At 47.5% G+C, this 13,436-nt stretch overlaps 1 protein-coding gene across 1 annotated transcript in view; it reads left to right on the plus strand.

The window, feature by feature from the left end:
* Positions 1-13,436, plus strand: part of TENM4 (teneurin transmembrane protein 4) — a 756,175-nt gene that overhangs the window by 647,794 nt on the left and 94,945 nt on the right. The window contains 1 exon segment of the mRNA XM_059708328.1: positions 11,656-11,887. Coding sequence (XP_059564311.1) covers positions 11,656-11,887 — 232 coding nt within the window.

The raw sequence follows: 13,436 nt of genomic DNA on the forward strand, positions 1-13,436 counted from the left end.
AATTGCCATCCGACAGCAAGTGCACAGGAGAAGGCCTATGGAGGACAGAATTTTTCAATTCAATAGTGAATGAGTTGCCCAATAAAGCTATGAGAACCCCCTCACTGGAAGTGCACAAGAAGAGGCCATCCAATCCTGTATCCCAGGAGGTGGCAGAAAGGATGCTTCTCCAAGGCTAAGTTACCTTTTCTCTTCTGTTCCTCACCAAGCACACTGGGGACCACCTTCTGCCCCTGTGGGTTTGTAGAATCTGTCTTTGCTGTTGGATTTTTTCTAACAAAACCCTAAGGAACAGAAGCCTAGTCTTGTGGAACATTAATTACCTAAGAGTGAAGCTCTAACCCCAATTCTTTGACTGCCTGTGTAATTGTAAGCTAGCTGCTTGATGTCTCAGGGCCTCATGCTTCCCATTTCTAGAATGAAGCTATTGGATCATGAGGACCATTCCAGTCCTTACATTGGTGCTAGAATTAGCCTTCATTTCTCTGTTGTGTAAACTTGGATAAATACAACCATGATGTGGTCTACTTTCCCAGGAATATGGACTGATTCTTCCTGACTCTACCTGTCTTTGGAGTTATAAGGAGAATAAAAAGATAGAAAGATGAAAAAAACTGAACAGTTAACCCTTCTTTTCTAATGATGACCTAGTTGGCCTGGTCCAGATGTGTTTATGCAGCTCCCTCATATTTATGCTAAGGGGCTTTTCTAGTATACAGCAGAATAGGAAATCAACAGGCCAGAAACTTTGTATGCCACCCTTTGGGAATTTTCTACTTAGAGTAATTCTATAATCTCAGTGCACCATAAGGATTAAAAGGCCAATTGTGTGTTATTGTGATTACTCTGGTTCATTTGCCTTGAGTTGGCTGTAGCAAGCTGGAAAGGGCTATTTCAGACTGCTGGTCTTTATCTGAGCCAGCTTTCATTCCTTCTACCTGCAGCCTGCATCCAGGAAGTGATTGGGCCTGTCCACCCAGGCCTGGGCCCATGGAATAATTGTCAACAGTAGCTCGTGGAGCTGGGCCTTGGTTGCCAGGAGAGACAGTGGTCCATGTTCTCTTCCTGACACCTTACAGGATTGAATTATCCTGTAATCCATCAGAAACTTGAGTTCATTAGTTCTGTGCTCCATAAATACCCAGAGTTCCTATTGTGGGGCCGGGACCTAGGCACAAAGATGAAGTCTTGTCCCTGCACTTCAGGAATTCAAATGAGGAAGAAGGACCCAAAGTGAAGTGCTAATGGGTGGTCATAAGGGAGGTTGTAGAGTCATATATTGGTCATTGTGGGAATAGGCAGGCATTCATAAGGAAGGTGACACTTGGGTAGGTCAGCGTTTCTGGAAAGGAAAGGGCTTTCCATTCAGAGAGATCATGATGGCAAAGGAAGAGAAGGGCACCAAGTGTCCCTTGGTGATATCAGTGGTCTTCTGGCAAGATAAAGTGCAATAATATTTGCTCTTCATAGGAAAGAGATGTTAACCTAAATTATCTGCATAATTTGTCCAGCAGTCCCCTTCATTTCACCTGTGTAGACACAATTCCAGTGACCAACAGACACTTCATGTAATAGAAGAGAAGGGCAAAGGGGCAGCCCCCGGAAGTCACTCTCTTCTCAAGAGTCCAGAATCTTGGCCAAAGCCTTCAAACAGTTATTGAACATCTGGGTAGCAGCCGAACTGAATGTTCTCAAGAAATGTGGGGAGAGGGTGCATCTCCCCAACAGCACACATACAAAAATTGGTTATTAGACAAGGTTCTCTTATTCTCCCACGTGAAACGCAATCCCAGTATACCCGCTGTTTACTATCCTTCAAAGCCAGCCTTCCCAGCACTAGAACTCACCCCGCACAAGAGTGAGCCATTTTTAGCTGTGGACTGCCTATATGGGGGAGCCCATAGCCCCACAGCTTGGGTGGGAGAAAGAACTTCTTGTCATGGGAAACGGGGCTGATCCAGACCCCAGGGGAACAGGGCCTCCTCCAGCTGCTCTGACAGATGAATGGCAGGAGCTACAAAAGAACAATCAGAAAATCCCCACATTTTTTATTAAGGAGAATATACCTCTTATATTTATGAAGCATGTGATAGGCCTTTACTTTGTAGAGGCCATATAACAGCATATAACAGCATGGTTTCCTGAGATCATTCACTCATTCAACAAATGTTAACTGAATGTCTACTCCACAGCCGGTCCTGTCCTGGCTCCTGGGGCTTCAGGAGATAGTCCCTGCCCTTGTGAAATTCATAGCCTGGAGGGAGAGAGGGTGGCACCCAGTAGCAATGCAGGGGGGTCATTGCTGAGATGAGGAGGCACCCGCTCATTTAGCTGCTACCATCAAATGCCTGGATGCCCCACTGGGAACTTTCTGTGGTCCCGCTCCTCTGAGCCTTCCAGTCTGGCCAGGAGGACAAGCCATGTGTCATAACTATTGGGAAAACAACCAGCTGGGGAGACCAGATTATTGAGGGAGCTTGGCCTTGGGTTCTCAACTGTGAAATGAGGAAACCTGTCACCTCAGAGCCCTCTCGGCCTTGTGGGCTCTCCACCCTTTGGGGGAGCCAAGGGGTCTCTGCTTTGCATGATGGCACAGATGAAACAACCATGCAGGTGGAGACAGGGCCATCCTCACTGGCCTCTCTGTCACTCTGGGTCTTGGCCAGATGGGGACGGTTTTAGTGGAGGGAGAAACAGGGCAGGGTGTGCAAGGCAGCACAAGAGTGAGCTGTGTTTAGCTGTGGAATGTTTGCAGTGCAGACAAGCACACATTCGCTGGGCTCCTGCTGTCTGCAAGTCACCGTGCTCCTTTCTGACGGGCTATAAAACCAATGAACATGGCCTAGTCTTTCTCCCCCAGGAAGCTCGCAGTCATTTGGAAGAAATGTTATCCAAACCACTATATCTAATGGAGGCAGAATGAAAGCAAGTGCCTTCATTTCAGCCATGATGTGGGCTGCACATCCCAAATAAATAACTCAGGGTGGAGGGAAGAAGTGTTAGGGACTCACTGAATGATTATTCTTGGCTGATCTGACTCGGGGCTCTGGAGAAGGAATTTGAAGAGTTTAATGTTGAGTGTCAGACAGGACTGGAAGAGACAGAGAACACCGACTCCAGCTCCCTCCTCCTACTCCCCAGCATGTTACAGACAGGGAAGCGGGAGCCCAGAGAGGGAATGTGACATCATACATATCCAAGTCACACAGAAATTCACTAACACGGCCAGACTGAGACCCAAGCCATTCCACGTGGCCCTATGAACCTAGAGTATTCCCACCTCCTAATGATTGATTTACCTTCTTCCTCCTAAAAATGTAGTATTTACTTGAATTGAAATAGGCTATGACAGTATCACAAAGCCAAACAAAATGAGAATGATGACTTGTATGTCATTTTGCAGTTTGCAAAGCAATTGTGCATCCAACAACATCACCAGGAGGCATACGGTATTATTACCCCCTTCCTATTCCCAGGGCTTAGGGAACAGCGCATTTTGCCCAGGTCTCACACAGCCTGCATGGGGCAGACCCTGCCGCAGTGTGAGGCCTGGCCACATTAGAGCTTTTTCATGTGCTCAAACTTCAGAAACCCAACTGTGGTCCTTTGAGCTATGTGAGAGCTCCCAGTTTCTCTTCTTTCCCAATTTGCTAGGCTTAAAGCAATTCTTTCCAAATTAAACTTGAATTTCAGGCTTCATTAAGAATGCAGTTGCTGTGTTTTTAAACTCTGAGGGGAAAAAAAAGTTACACAATGTGACTGAGTTGGGTTTAGCTGTATTGGTTTGTTTTTGTTTATGATTGTCGTCTAGTTTTAAAAATAAGAAACAGATCCTAAATGGGACTCAGTGGCTCCCAGCCTCCTGAGTCTCTGTCAGGGCTACCCAGTCAATCTTGAATGCCCCTAGATTTTACCCCGGGCACAGGTGGGGAGAGGGAGCAGCAGGGCTGGCAGGCACTGAGGTCCTGGCTCACCATGGTGAACTCCTCTGTGTGCCCCACTTGATGAAGAAGGTGTGCCCCATTCCTATTGCACCCCTTTATCAAGACCTTTAATTTTCTCATCTGTTACACACAGACCTTCCGATAGGGTTGCTCCTCCCATGCCCATTACAGAGATGGTGAAACTGTGCCCAAACATGCTGTCTATAAAATAAGGGTACTAATGCCTGCCTTGCAGGGTTGCTGTGAGGATTAAGGTGATGTATTTAAAGGGCCTGAGAGGTAAGATAAAGGTGATTAAAAGTGGAGGATCCCTGGCTCCCTCACTGGCTGCATGACCTTGAGTGAGTTGCTCAACTTCATCACCTGCAAATGTCGCTTCTCTTTCTCCTGCTCCTTGCCACCCATAATCACAAGAGCATGATGTTTATTACTAAATAAATATTCATATATAAACAGTCATTCTTAAACATTGAAATTATGCTATCTTTAAAATTTATAATCTACTTTTTTCACTTATGCTCACACTGTTTTTCTCAATAAAATATATTTTAACCTCTTTTATCTCTGGATTAAAATTTATATTTCAAACTGTTATATACTCATTGCTAAAGGGGGAAAATCAAATGTACAAAAAGGAAAATAATGGCCATCCTGTAGAGGGCACCCCTTGGTGCCAAGCACTCTGCTGGACACCTTGCATATGATCACCAGTCCTCACCCCCCTCTGCCAAGGCAGACGTTTACAGGTAGGGAAACTGAGGCTCGGCAAGCTGAAGTGCTTTGCCCGTAGTCATGCAGTGAGAGAGCTAGGATGCGAATGGAGCTGGTGTTTAAAAAGAAGCCAGAATAAAAGATCCACTGGAATTTAGCCAGACCCCTTTATGATAAAGAATCTTTCATAAGCTTCAAGGTGTGGCATTCTCTTTAGGCGGTGTTGGTCCCATGAAAAATAATCCCAGATTGCAATACAGATGCATCCTGGGAGGAGAAATTTCAGGGAGACAGAACAAAGCTCTCTGTCCTCCCCGCTGCCCATCTCCCGTTGCTGGAATGGAGAGTTCACATAAAACCATAGAATTTGTTCACCCTTCAGACTATCTCTAAACCACGTTTCTTGTGATAAGAGACGAGAGAAATTGACCTTTAAAAATCCTGTGTTCTAAGGGACAGATAAAGATTTTGCAAGCTTTCTCAAAGAAGGCACAGAATTTATTATAGCAAATGACAAAAACTTCTCCCAGATGTGTACAGAAGAGGCTCATTCCACCCTGCACCCTCAGGGCCTCCCGGTGCTGCTTGCAGCCTGCAGTAAACCAACTCTGAGGCCAGACTGCAGACAGGAGCGGGCAGGGTTAGCTGATGTGCCGCGGAGCGGGGGAGGAGCTCAGCCTGCGGAGAGACCGATGGACTTGTTATACACTGTCCACAGGACTATTGATTTAGGGAACCATGCAGACACCTATGGTGCAAAGAATGCACAGCCCACAAATTTCCCCAACCTGCGCCCGGCTCTATTCTCCTTTTGGCTCATTCTTGTCCATCCTTCTAGTTAGTCTCTGTTGAAGCATTCTCTCATCCCTGATATAGTCCAGCCCCTGCCTGAGTTGGGCTCCCACCTTTGGACTTTCACAGCCCACCCCCTACCCCTTCTTTCCTGGCACTCTATTGTCTCCATCTGACCCACCAAACTGAATCCTTTGGAGGCATGACTGTCTTATTCTTGTCTGTCCAGTGCTAACACAGAGCCTGCCAGCCACATGATAGGCCTGGAGAGGGACAAGTTTTTCCAGGGGGGATGGCTTCGTTACATTGCATGGCCCTCCATGGGCCCTGCCAGACTGACCGATTTGGGATCCTCACATAATCATGTATTTTTTTCATTCACTCAACAAGTACAAAGCTCTGTGTGCAAGGCATTGTGCTATGCATTTGGGATACAGAAGTAAACGGGTCAGTTCCTATCCTCCATGGAGGGGGGTCAGGACAGAGAAGTAGACATAGACCATGAAGGAGCATCTAACAGCTGGATTTGGAGAAAGATAAGGGACCAAATTCCCAACTCTGCCACTTTCCTAGCAGTGTGGCGATGGGCGAATCACTTAACCTGTCTCCAGTGTCCTCATTTGTAAAAGGTGAGAAGGCTAGCTGACCACCTTCCGTAGAATTTCCATGTGCACCTCTCACTGTGAAAGTCACAGCCACAGCCTCCAGAGGAGATGGGCCTGTGGCACATAAAGGCCAGAAGGTGGCTGTCAGGCAGCCTAGCCCTGGAGGCTGTTCTGTTGATCTCCACGTTACAGATGAGGACACGACATCAGAGAGGGAGGTGAGTCACCCAAGATTCCACTGGCAGTGATTAAGATCCCAAAATGAATAGAAAGCCACATCCAGTCAGCACTGCAAGTGGTGGCAGAGGACTTCACAGAGCCCTGGGCCCCTGCGCCTGTCTGCAGAGGGGCTCCAGGAGCAGCCACAGGCATGCGAAGGACACCAACATTTCTCATATCAAATTACTCACCACTCTTTACCACTGAGGTTCCTTGCAGCAACCCTGAGAGGTGGGCAGAGCTTATTATCCCATTAGTACATTACATCTCAGACATATGAAGGGCCATGCCCAAGGTCTCAGAGCTAAAGAGGGGCAGGCCCACGGAAGGACTGGGTCATCAAGCTTCTAGCCTGGGTTTTCTCTCTCCCACATATTCCTGCCCCTAGTTCTCAAGGTCATTTGACACCACCAGCAGGGTAGACACTGAGAGAGATGCAAGAGGAAATGGCATGGCCTTCATCCTCAAGTTGATAGCACGTAGATGGAAATATTAGCAAAGACCAAGGCACCATGCAGCATTTCAGCAAGTGGGAGGGATCTTCAAGTTCAAGGGTCACAAGTACATGAACTACTTTGAAATGTTCATTTAGTGCCCAGAGACCTGTATTTCTCTTTCTCTCTCCTTCTCTCCTCACACCTTTCCTTTTAATATCCTGCCTTTTTCTAGCCACTTCTTCCCCACTTCCCTTTGCCGTTCACTCCCACCAGAGCCCATGGCTGGATGTGGCACTGCCCCCTCCCAGCCTCAGGGGCCTGAACAGCCTCTGGCACTTCCTTCTGTTCCTTTTCATGGTCACCAGCAAGGACAGGGAGGGGCCTTCAAATCTCTGAGGAAAGAGCAGGTTTCTGGGGGCAAAAATGTTCTTTTCCAAAAGTCAGGGTTTAGAGTTTAGGAGGATTTTATTGAAAACTTGAAGGAAATAGAGGAATGTCCTCTCTCTTTTCCTGTTGGTGGTTCGTTTTGTTTTTGTTTTATGTTTTTCTGCTGTGATAATGAGGGTCTCAGGTGGGAATAGCAAGAACATGAAACATGGACGTTTTATAAGTCAACCAACTTGTGTGTCATTTACAATTAAGAAATGTTCCCAGATGGGCCCAAACTGGAGAGTCTCAAAAACTATGTATTTATGTATTTCTAGTTTACCCCAAAACTTATTTTTCTATCCCCAAAGCATACTTTTTCCTCTCAACATGACTCTTCTAAAATTGTTGTCTGTGCCTAAGAAAATGAAACTGTGGAAGATCCTCTATGGCTGTAGAGCAACCATATGCCCTGGTTCAGGCTGCCATATGCTACATTTGAAAATATCAAAAGAGGTTTGCCTAAAAGCGAGTCTTGTAAACTGAGCTTTTGGTAAGAATTTTATGGGCCTTCCTCATTTTAAAATATGTACATATCTCATTTAAGTAGGATTGTCTCGATTAGCAGAGGTTTAGCCCACATTTACTACCTAGTAAATATTTGCTGAATGCCCTGACCAGTTTGGCTTAGTGGATAGAGCATCAGCCTGCAGACTCAAGGGTCCCAGGTTCGATTCTGATCAAGGGCATGTACCTTGGTTGCGGGCACATCCCCAGTAGGGGTGTGCAGGAGGCAGCTGATCAATGTTTCTCTCTCATCGATGTTGCTAACTCTCTATCCCTCTCCCTTCCTCTCTGTAAAAAATCAATAAAATATATAAAAAATATGTATATTTGCTGAATGAAGGATCAAGGTGTGTCAATATAGGAAGGTGTAGGCAGAGAGAACTCTTGCCCTGGCATTAATCACTAAGCTGCGAAGTATACGGTGAACAAGTCCCCTGTCCCAGGATCTCTCATACGAGCACCATTTGTGTGCTGTCTCCATTTCAGAGAACCCCAGTTTTCAAGCCCCCTGGGTTCTCTACTGTCCTAACTTACAGGTGTGTTGCTTGGGCCATGTTTATCTAATTCAGTTCTCCAAGGCCAGACCGCATCCAGAAGGGCTGCCTGGAATGTATGCATAGAGAAGGGGCCACCTCAGGGCCAAAGGGCAGGCCTGGTGTCAGGATGCCTGTTCACGAGAAGCACCTGGCCAGGGGCTAATAGTAACGTTATTATCAAGCACTTATGTGCTGGCCATCATGCTGATCTCACCTAATCCAGCATCTCCGCCAGCTCGGTCTGATTGATCATTTTCCAGAGGGGCAAACGGAAGCTCCAGGCCCTTCCTGGGACTTTCATTTCTGGCGGGGTGGCCAACTAGACCATCACAAAGGCCCTCTGACCACAAGAAACAACAATTTGTTTTTAAAACTCACTGCTGAATTTTTTTTTTTTGAAAAAAGGAAAAAAAGGAATGTGGGGGGGCCCATATGCCAGAAGCAAGGAGGCAGGTGAAAGCCAGAGCAGTAGACACTGGGAGCCTGAAATGAGTCCGACAGCCCCATCTGCAGGAGCTCATGTTCTGGGAGGGAGACAGAGAAAGTCAGTCACAGTGTCAGGGAGGCCAGGGCTATGATGGAGGTCGCCCAGTGGCTGGAAGTGCACAGAGCAGTGGTATTTCAGCAAGACTCGGAAACCCATGCTTTCCACTTAAGAAATAGTTCCTAAAAGTCTCTTCAAGACTCAGAAACCTCTCCTACCCCACAAAGACCTGAGTTCAGATTTCTTCACTGACTGACTGTGGAACCTCAACCCAGTGACTTCACCATGAGCCCTGGCTCCTTCCCTCCACAATGAGGGTGATGAGGGCCACAGTGGCTACTTCCTAGAGCTGGGGAGACTCCGGGACACTTCTTTTGAAAGCATTCATTGTAAAGCATTTAGCACAGCGCCTGTCGCTCAGTAAGTGGCAGCTCTGGTTATCTTCATCATCACCATCATCAGGCTGATATTAAAAGTATTAATGACAATAATAATAATTCCTGGCTAAGCTTCTTCCAGGCGCCACGGAGCAGTGTGTTTGTAAGGAGGTAGAAGACTGGTTTCCAGGGACTGCTTCGGTGGTAAACAAGAGCAGGCGAGAGCTAATAAAATTTCAAATTAGCCATGACTTTTCACGGCCCTTCAACTGTGCTAGCCGATTTAATGGTCAGCGTCCCCACTCGCGGGGATTGAATAATGGAGCATTTCTGCCGAGTTATGGATGCGGCGGCTGAATCTGTCATGCTAACGTCAATAGCAGAATGCAAATCACCCTCAGCGCGGGCTGCGATTACGTGTTTAAGCGATGTCTGACAGGGCAGCGCAAGGGAGTGTGGCCGTGCCCGCTGACTGCAGGCGAAACAGGTGCTTTGCTAGGGAGTTAGTGGGTGTATCTGGGACCTGGGACAGGAGCCGCAGGTTAGGACGCAGGTCAGTGCTGGGTGACAGGAGGCCTGTCTACATCTCAGGATGAATCTGACAGGTGAGCAGACAGAAGGCATATGGCCCTTCATTTTAGTGAGGCTGTTCCAGGTTCAGGGTCAGGAAGGCGAACTACCCCCTATTCAGTACTTACTGGGTGCCAGGTACTCCGCTGGATCTGGGGGTGTATTTCTTTATGTAACAAATACTTACACCCACTCCTATAATCCCCTCATAAGAGATGTGAGAAACTGAACCCAGAGGGTACTCTGGTGGGCAGCCTCTATATAGCAAACTCACAGAGACAGAAGTGAGGGAAGCATGTCTGTGACGAGACTGGGGCTCAGAGTAAGTACAGAAACTCAATCTGGAACTTGAACTTCCGTCTCGGAGCCTCATTCATCCCCCACCATGTAACACTGTATATTAACTAGAATGAAGATAATGGTGTTCTTGCTTTCATAGACTGTCATTTAATTTCATTTCCTGATTCACTGGTTAATTTATTCATTTATCATTCATTTCCTTATTAAACAGTCATGTTTTAAACACCTGCACTAAGTGTTGAGGACGCAGCAGAGATAACCAGAACAGGGCCAGGCCCCATGGCGTGGGGAAGTTTGCCCAAAGCCACAGCTAATAAGCAGGAGAGGCAGAGTGTGACCCATGTCCTCCCCGCCAGGAACAGGGGTCCTTAAACTGTTCTCTGCCAACAACACAGACTATAACCCTGGGTTTCTTTGCCCCTCACTTTGGGCAGCATCCTCTAATCTCTGGATTTGTTGTCCATGTTAAGTTAGTTTGTGGCCATGCCTGTAAAAATCCTTTGGGATAATGCGAGCAAAAACCTGTGGCCTGGTGGAATTTCTTTCTTTGAACTTTGGGAAGCTGGAAGTTGTAATATAATTTGAAATCCATCCATGTGGTAGAGAGAATTCCCTGCTAATGGCCACTGGGCCAGAGACAAGAAACCTTTCAGTAAACTCAGAAAGCCCCTCCCACAAAAGGTGGAGCCAGGTGTGCACATACCTACCTCCAAGCCAGGAGGGTGGCTGAGAGTTACAGTGCCTTTGGGCACTGCCTCTTCCCCTCCCTCAAAAGCCAGTCAGTCACCAGGTCTTAATGTTTTTACCTCTGAAATGTCTCTCAAAACCACTCACTTCTCTCAGTCCCCACTGCTAGTACTCTAGCCTCAGCGGTTGTTTTACCCTGTGCCACCTCAGCTACCACCCCCTCCCATATTCCCCAGCTCCTACCCCCTGCTTAACACATTGCGTACCGCATAGAAATCTCTACGACATACGCCAGGGACCGCACGTTTTTGGGAAAACTGCACGTTATTTAAAACATCATAATGCACTTTAGGTGTTGTTTTTCAATAATTATAACATTTTTATTTACAAAAACAAACAATTAAACAATTAAAGTTCCTAGTACTTTTTTAACATATGGTACTGCGTAAAACATTTTCCTTTATGAAGAGGGACCAAACAAAATTTACATAAGTATCTAGATTCGCTCCTTTTTCCATGGGCATGAAAAACGAGAACACTCGTGAGCGGTCCTTAACAGATGGTGCGCGTAACACGAGAAAACTCCTGAGCTCCTGAGCGGTACGAAATGTGTTAAGACCTTTCAGTAGCTCCCATTGTCCCTGGGATAAAATGCAAATTCTGTAACCTGTCCCCCCACCCCCAGGCCCCACAGTGTGCTTCTGACAACCTCTGCAGTCCCACCTTTTTTTTAATCCCCTGTCCCCACCTTCGGAGCCCAACTTTTGAATTTAGAAACTTCACTGTTCAATGTGTTCTCTTACCTCTTATCTTTTGGGGGGGGAAATTAGCATATGTCCACTGTCCACTTACTTGGCTGTCTCTCCTGTGAGACTAGTGGGTTGGGACCAGATCTGAAGTACCTGGATCTCCTTGGTGCCCAGCAAAGGTGTTGGTTTATACCAGGCAGTTAATAAAGTTTTTCAGTGAGTGGGAAATAGGGAAGTGAATGATAGTATTGTGGACAAATGTGGCTGATGGAACATAGTGACATAAACCTCATGCTCTGTCACCCCTACAGATGGTTTGGTCGACTGCATGGACCCCGACTGCTGCCTCCAGCCCTTCTGTCATGTCAACCCACTGTGCCTGGGCTCCCCTGACCCACTGGACATCATCCACCCCGCATGGAGCCCCCAGCTTCCACCCCCTGTGTCCCAGCAGAACCTGCACTCCTTCTATGACCGAATCAAGTTCCTCGTGGGCAGGGACAGCACACACATCATCCCTGGGGAGAATCCCTTCGATGGAGGGTGAGTCCATTGGGCCCTGGTTCCAGCCATGGCTCTCTGAGGGAGAGCTGATCACCTCCAGGGCAACATTTGTGGGGGTGAGGGTGGGGTGGGAGGAGGCCAGGAGGGGTGGGCATCAAAGGCTATTGATGGAATGTCAGGGGAGGGTGGCGGAGTAGTGGCCTCAGATGGCCACATTTAGAAGGTACACTCTCCAAGGCATTTGGCATTTTTGATGAGCAAAGTTTTGTTGTTCCTGCTGGGTGATGGATGGGGAGAATGAGAAATCAGTGCTCCAGGGGGAATCTAGGATCAATACCCACTCTGCAGGCAGCCATCCCTGAGTCTGCAGTCCCAGACCAGCTGAAAGGCTCTAACACTGCTCACCGTCAGAACTGCTGTCCAGAGGCTTGTCAGGCTGTGGTGGGTCCACCTGCTAGGGTCCCAGGCCATGTGCCAGTGCATTCTTTCGCAGGTTTTAGTTGTGTCAGCCATTGGGCAGTTTTTTCCTGGGATCTCCTCTCTGCAGGCCCTGTGCTAGAATCGGAGAGATGAATAAAATGCAGCCCTGTTCATTGGCCACTCCAAGTGCACTTACTAGGGGCATAAAAAAGAGATAGTTCCAGTGTGAGAAGCCAGAAATATGCCCCCAGGCAACTCTGAGATCATAAAGGAGGTGCTCCTGGGTAGGGGGAAGGCCATTACTTAAGAACTGCGTCTTAAAGATGGGAACTAGCTGGAGGGAGAGAGTGACCAGGGAGAGGGAACATGCAAAGACCCAGGAGCATGAAAAGACACAAGAGCCAGCAAAAGATTTCTCTCTATTCTTCACCCACAGAGCAGGGTCTGTGAACTAGGAAAAGGTATCCAAAAAGGAGGGATTTATGGTAATTTCTTTTGAATGTCTTCCAATGTAATAATGCCTCATAGATGCAGAGGTTTCTCTAAAGTCTGCTCAGTTCAACTGAGCACTCACAGACTGTGTACCTTCTACCTTCATGATTTCTGTGCCAAGAGTTCCTGCCCTGAGGGGATAATGTGGTGGTGATGAAGGGTGGGAATGGTGAAGGACAGCCTCAAGTTTTGTTTAAAAGGGGAAATCAGGAGGGCTTAGTCATGGGTTGGGTCTGAGGGATGCTAGAGCCAGGAGTCTCTTACTCAGATGCCTAGGTCGATGGTGGTACCCTCACCAGGGACCTGAGAGCTGAACAGGTTTGGGAGTGAGGTGATGACCTCCACCTGAGCACCCTAAGGGCAAGGAAGGGACACACCTCCATAGGGCACATAAGAGGACATGTCTATAGTTCATAAGCAAGTCTGCAGCTCATGCAGAGGTTAGGTAAGGCTGCAGATCTTGATTTGAGAGCCACCAAGAAACACTCAGGAGTTGACCACAAGCACACCAAAGTTTGCTCAAGGAGAATGAGTGAGGGGAGAAGAGCCAGGACCTAAGAAGGAATCAGGGGAGCCACCCCTGTAAGTGGTATTATCACCCCCAGAGTGTAACTGGGACTCCAAGAAGAAAGCCTCGCTGCTGGGCCATGATGGAGCTGGGTTTGCACCAGGGCCT

The sequence above is a fragment of the Myotis daubentonii genome, chromosome 9 (genome assembly GCF_963259705.1).
Source record: "Myotis daubentonii chromosome 9, mMyoDau2.1, whole genome shotgun sequence".
Taxonomy (NCBI): Eukaryota; Metazoa; Chordata; class Mammalia; order Chiroptera; family Vespertilionidae; genus Myotis; species Myotis daubentonii.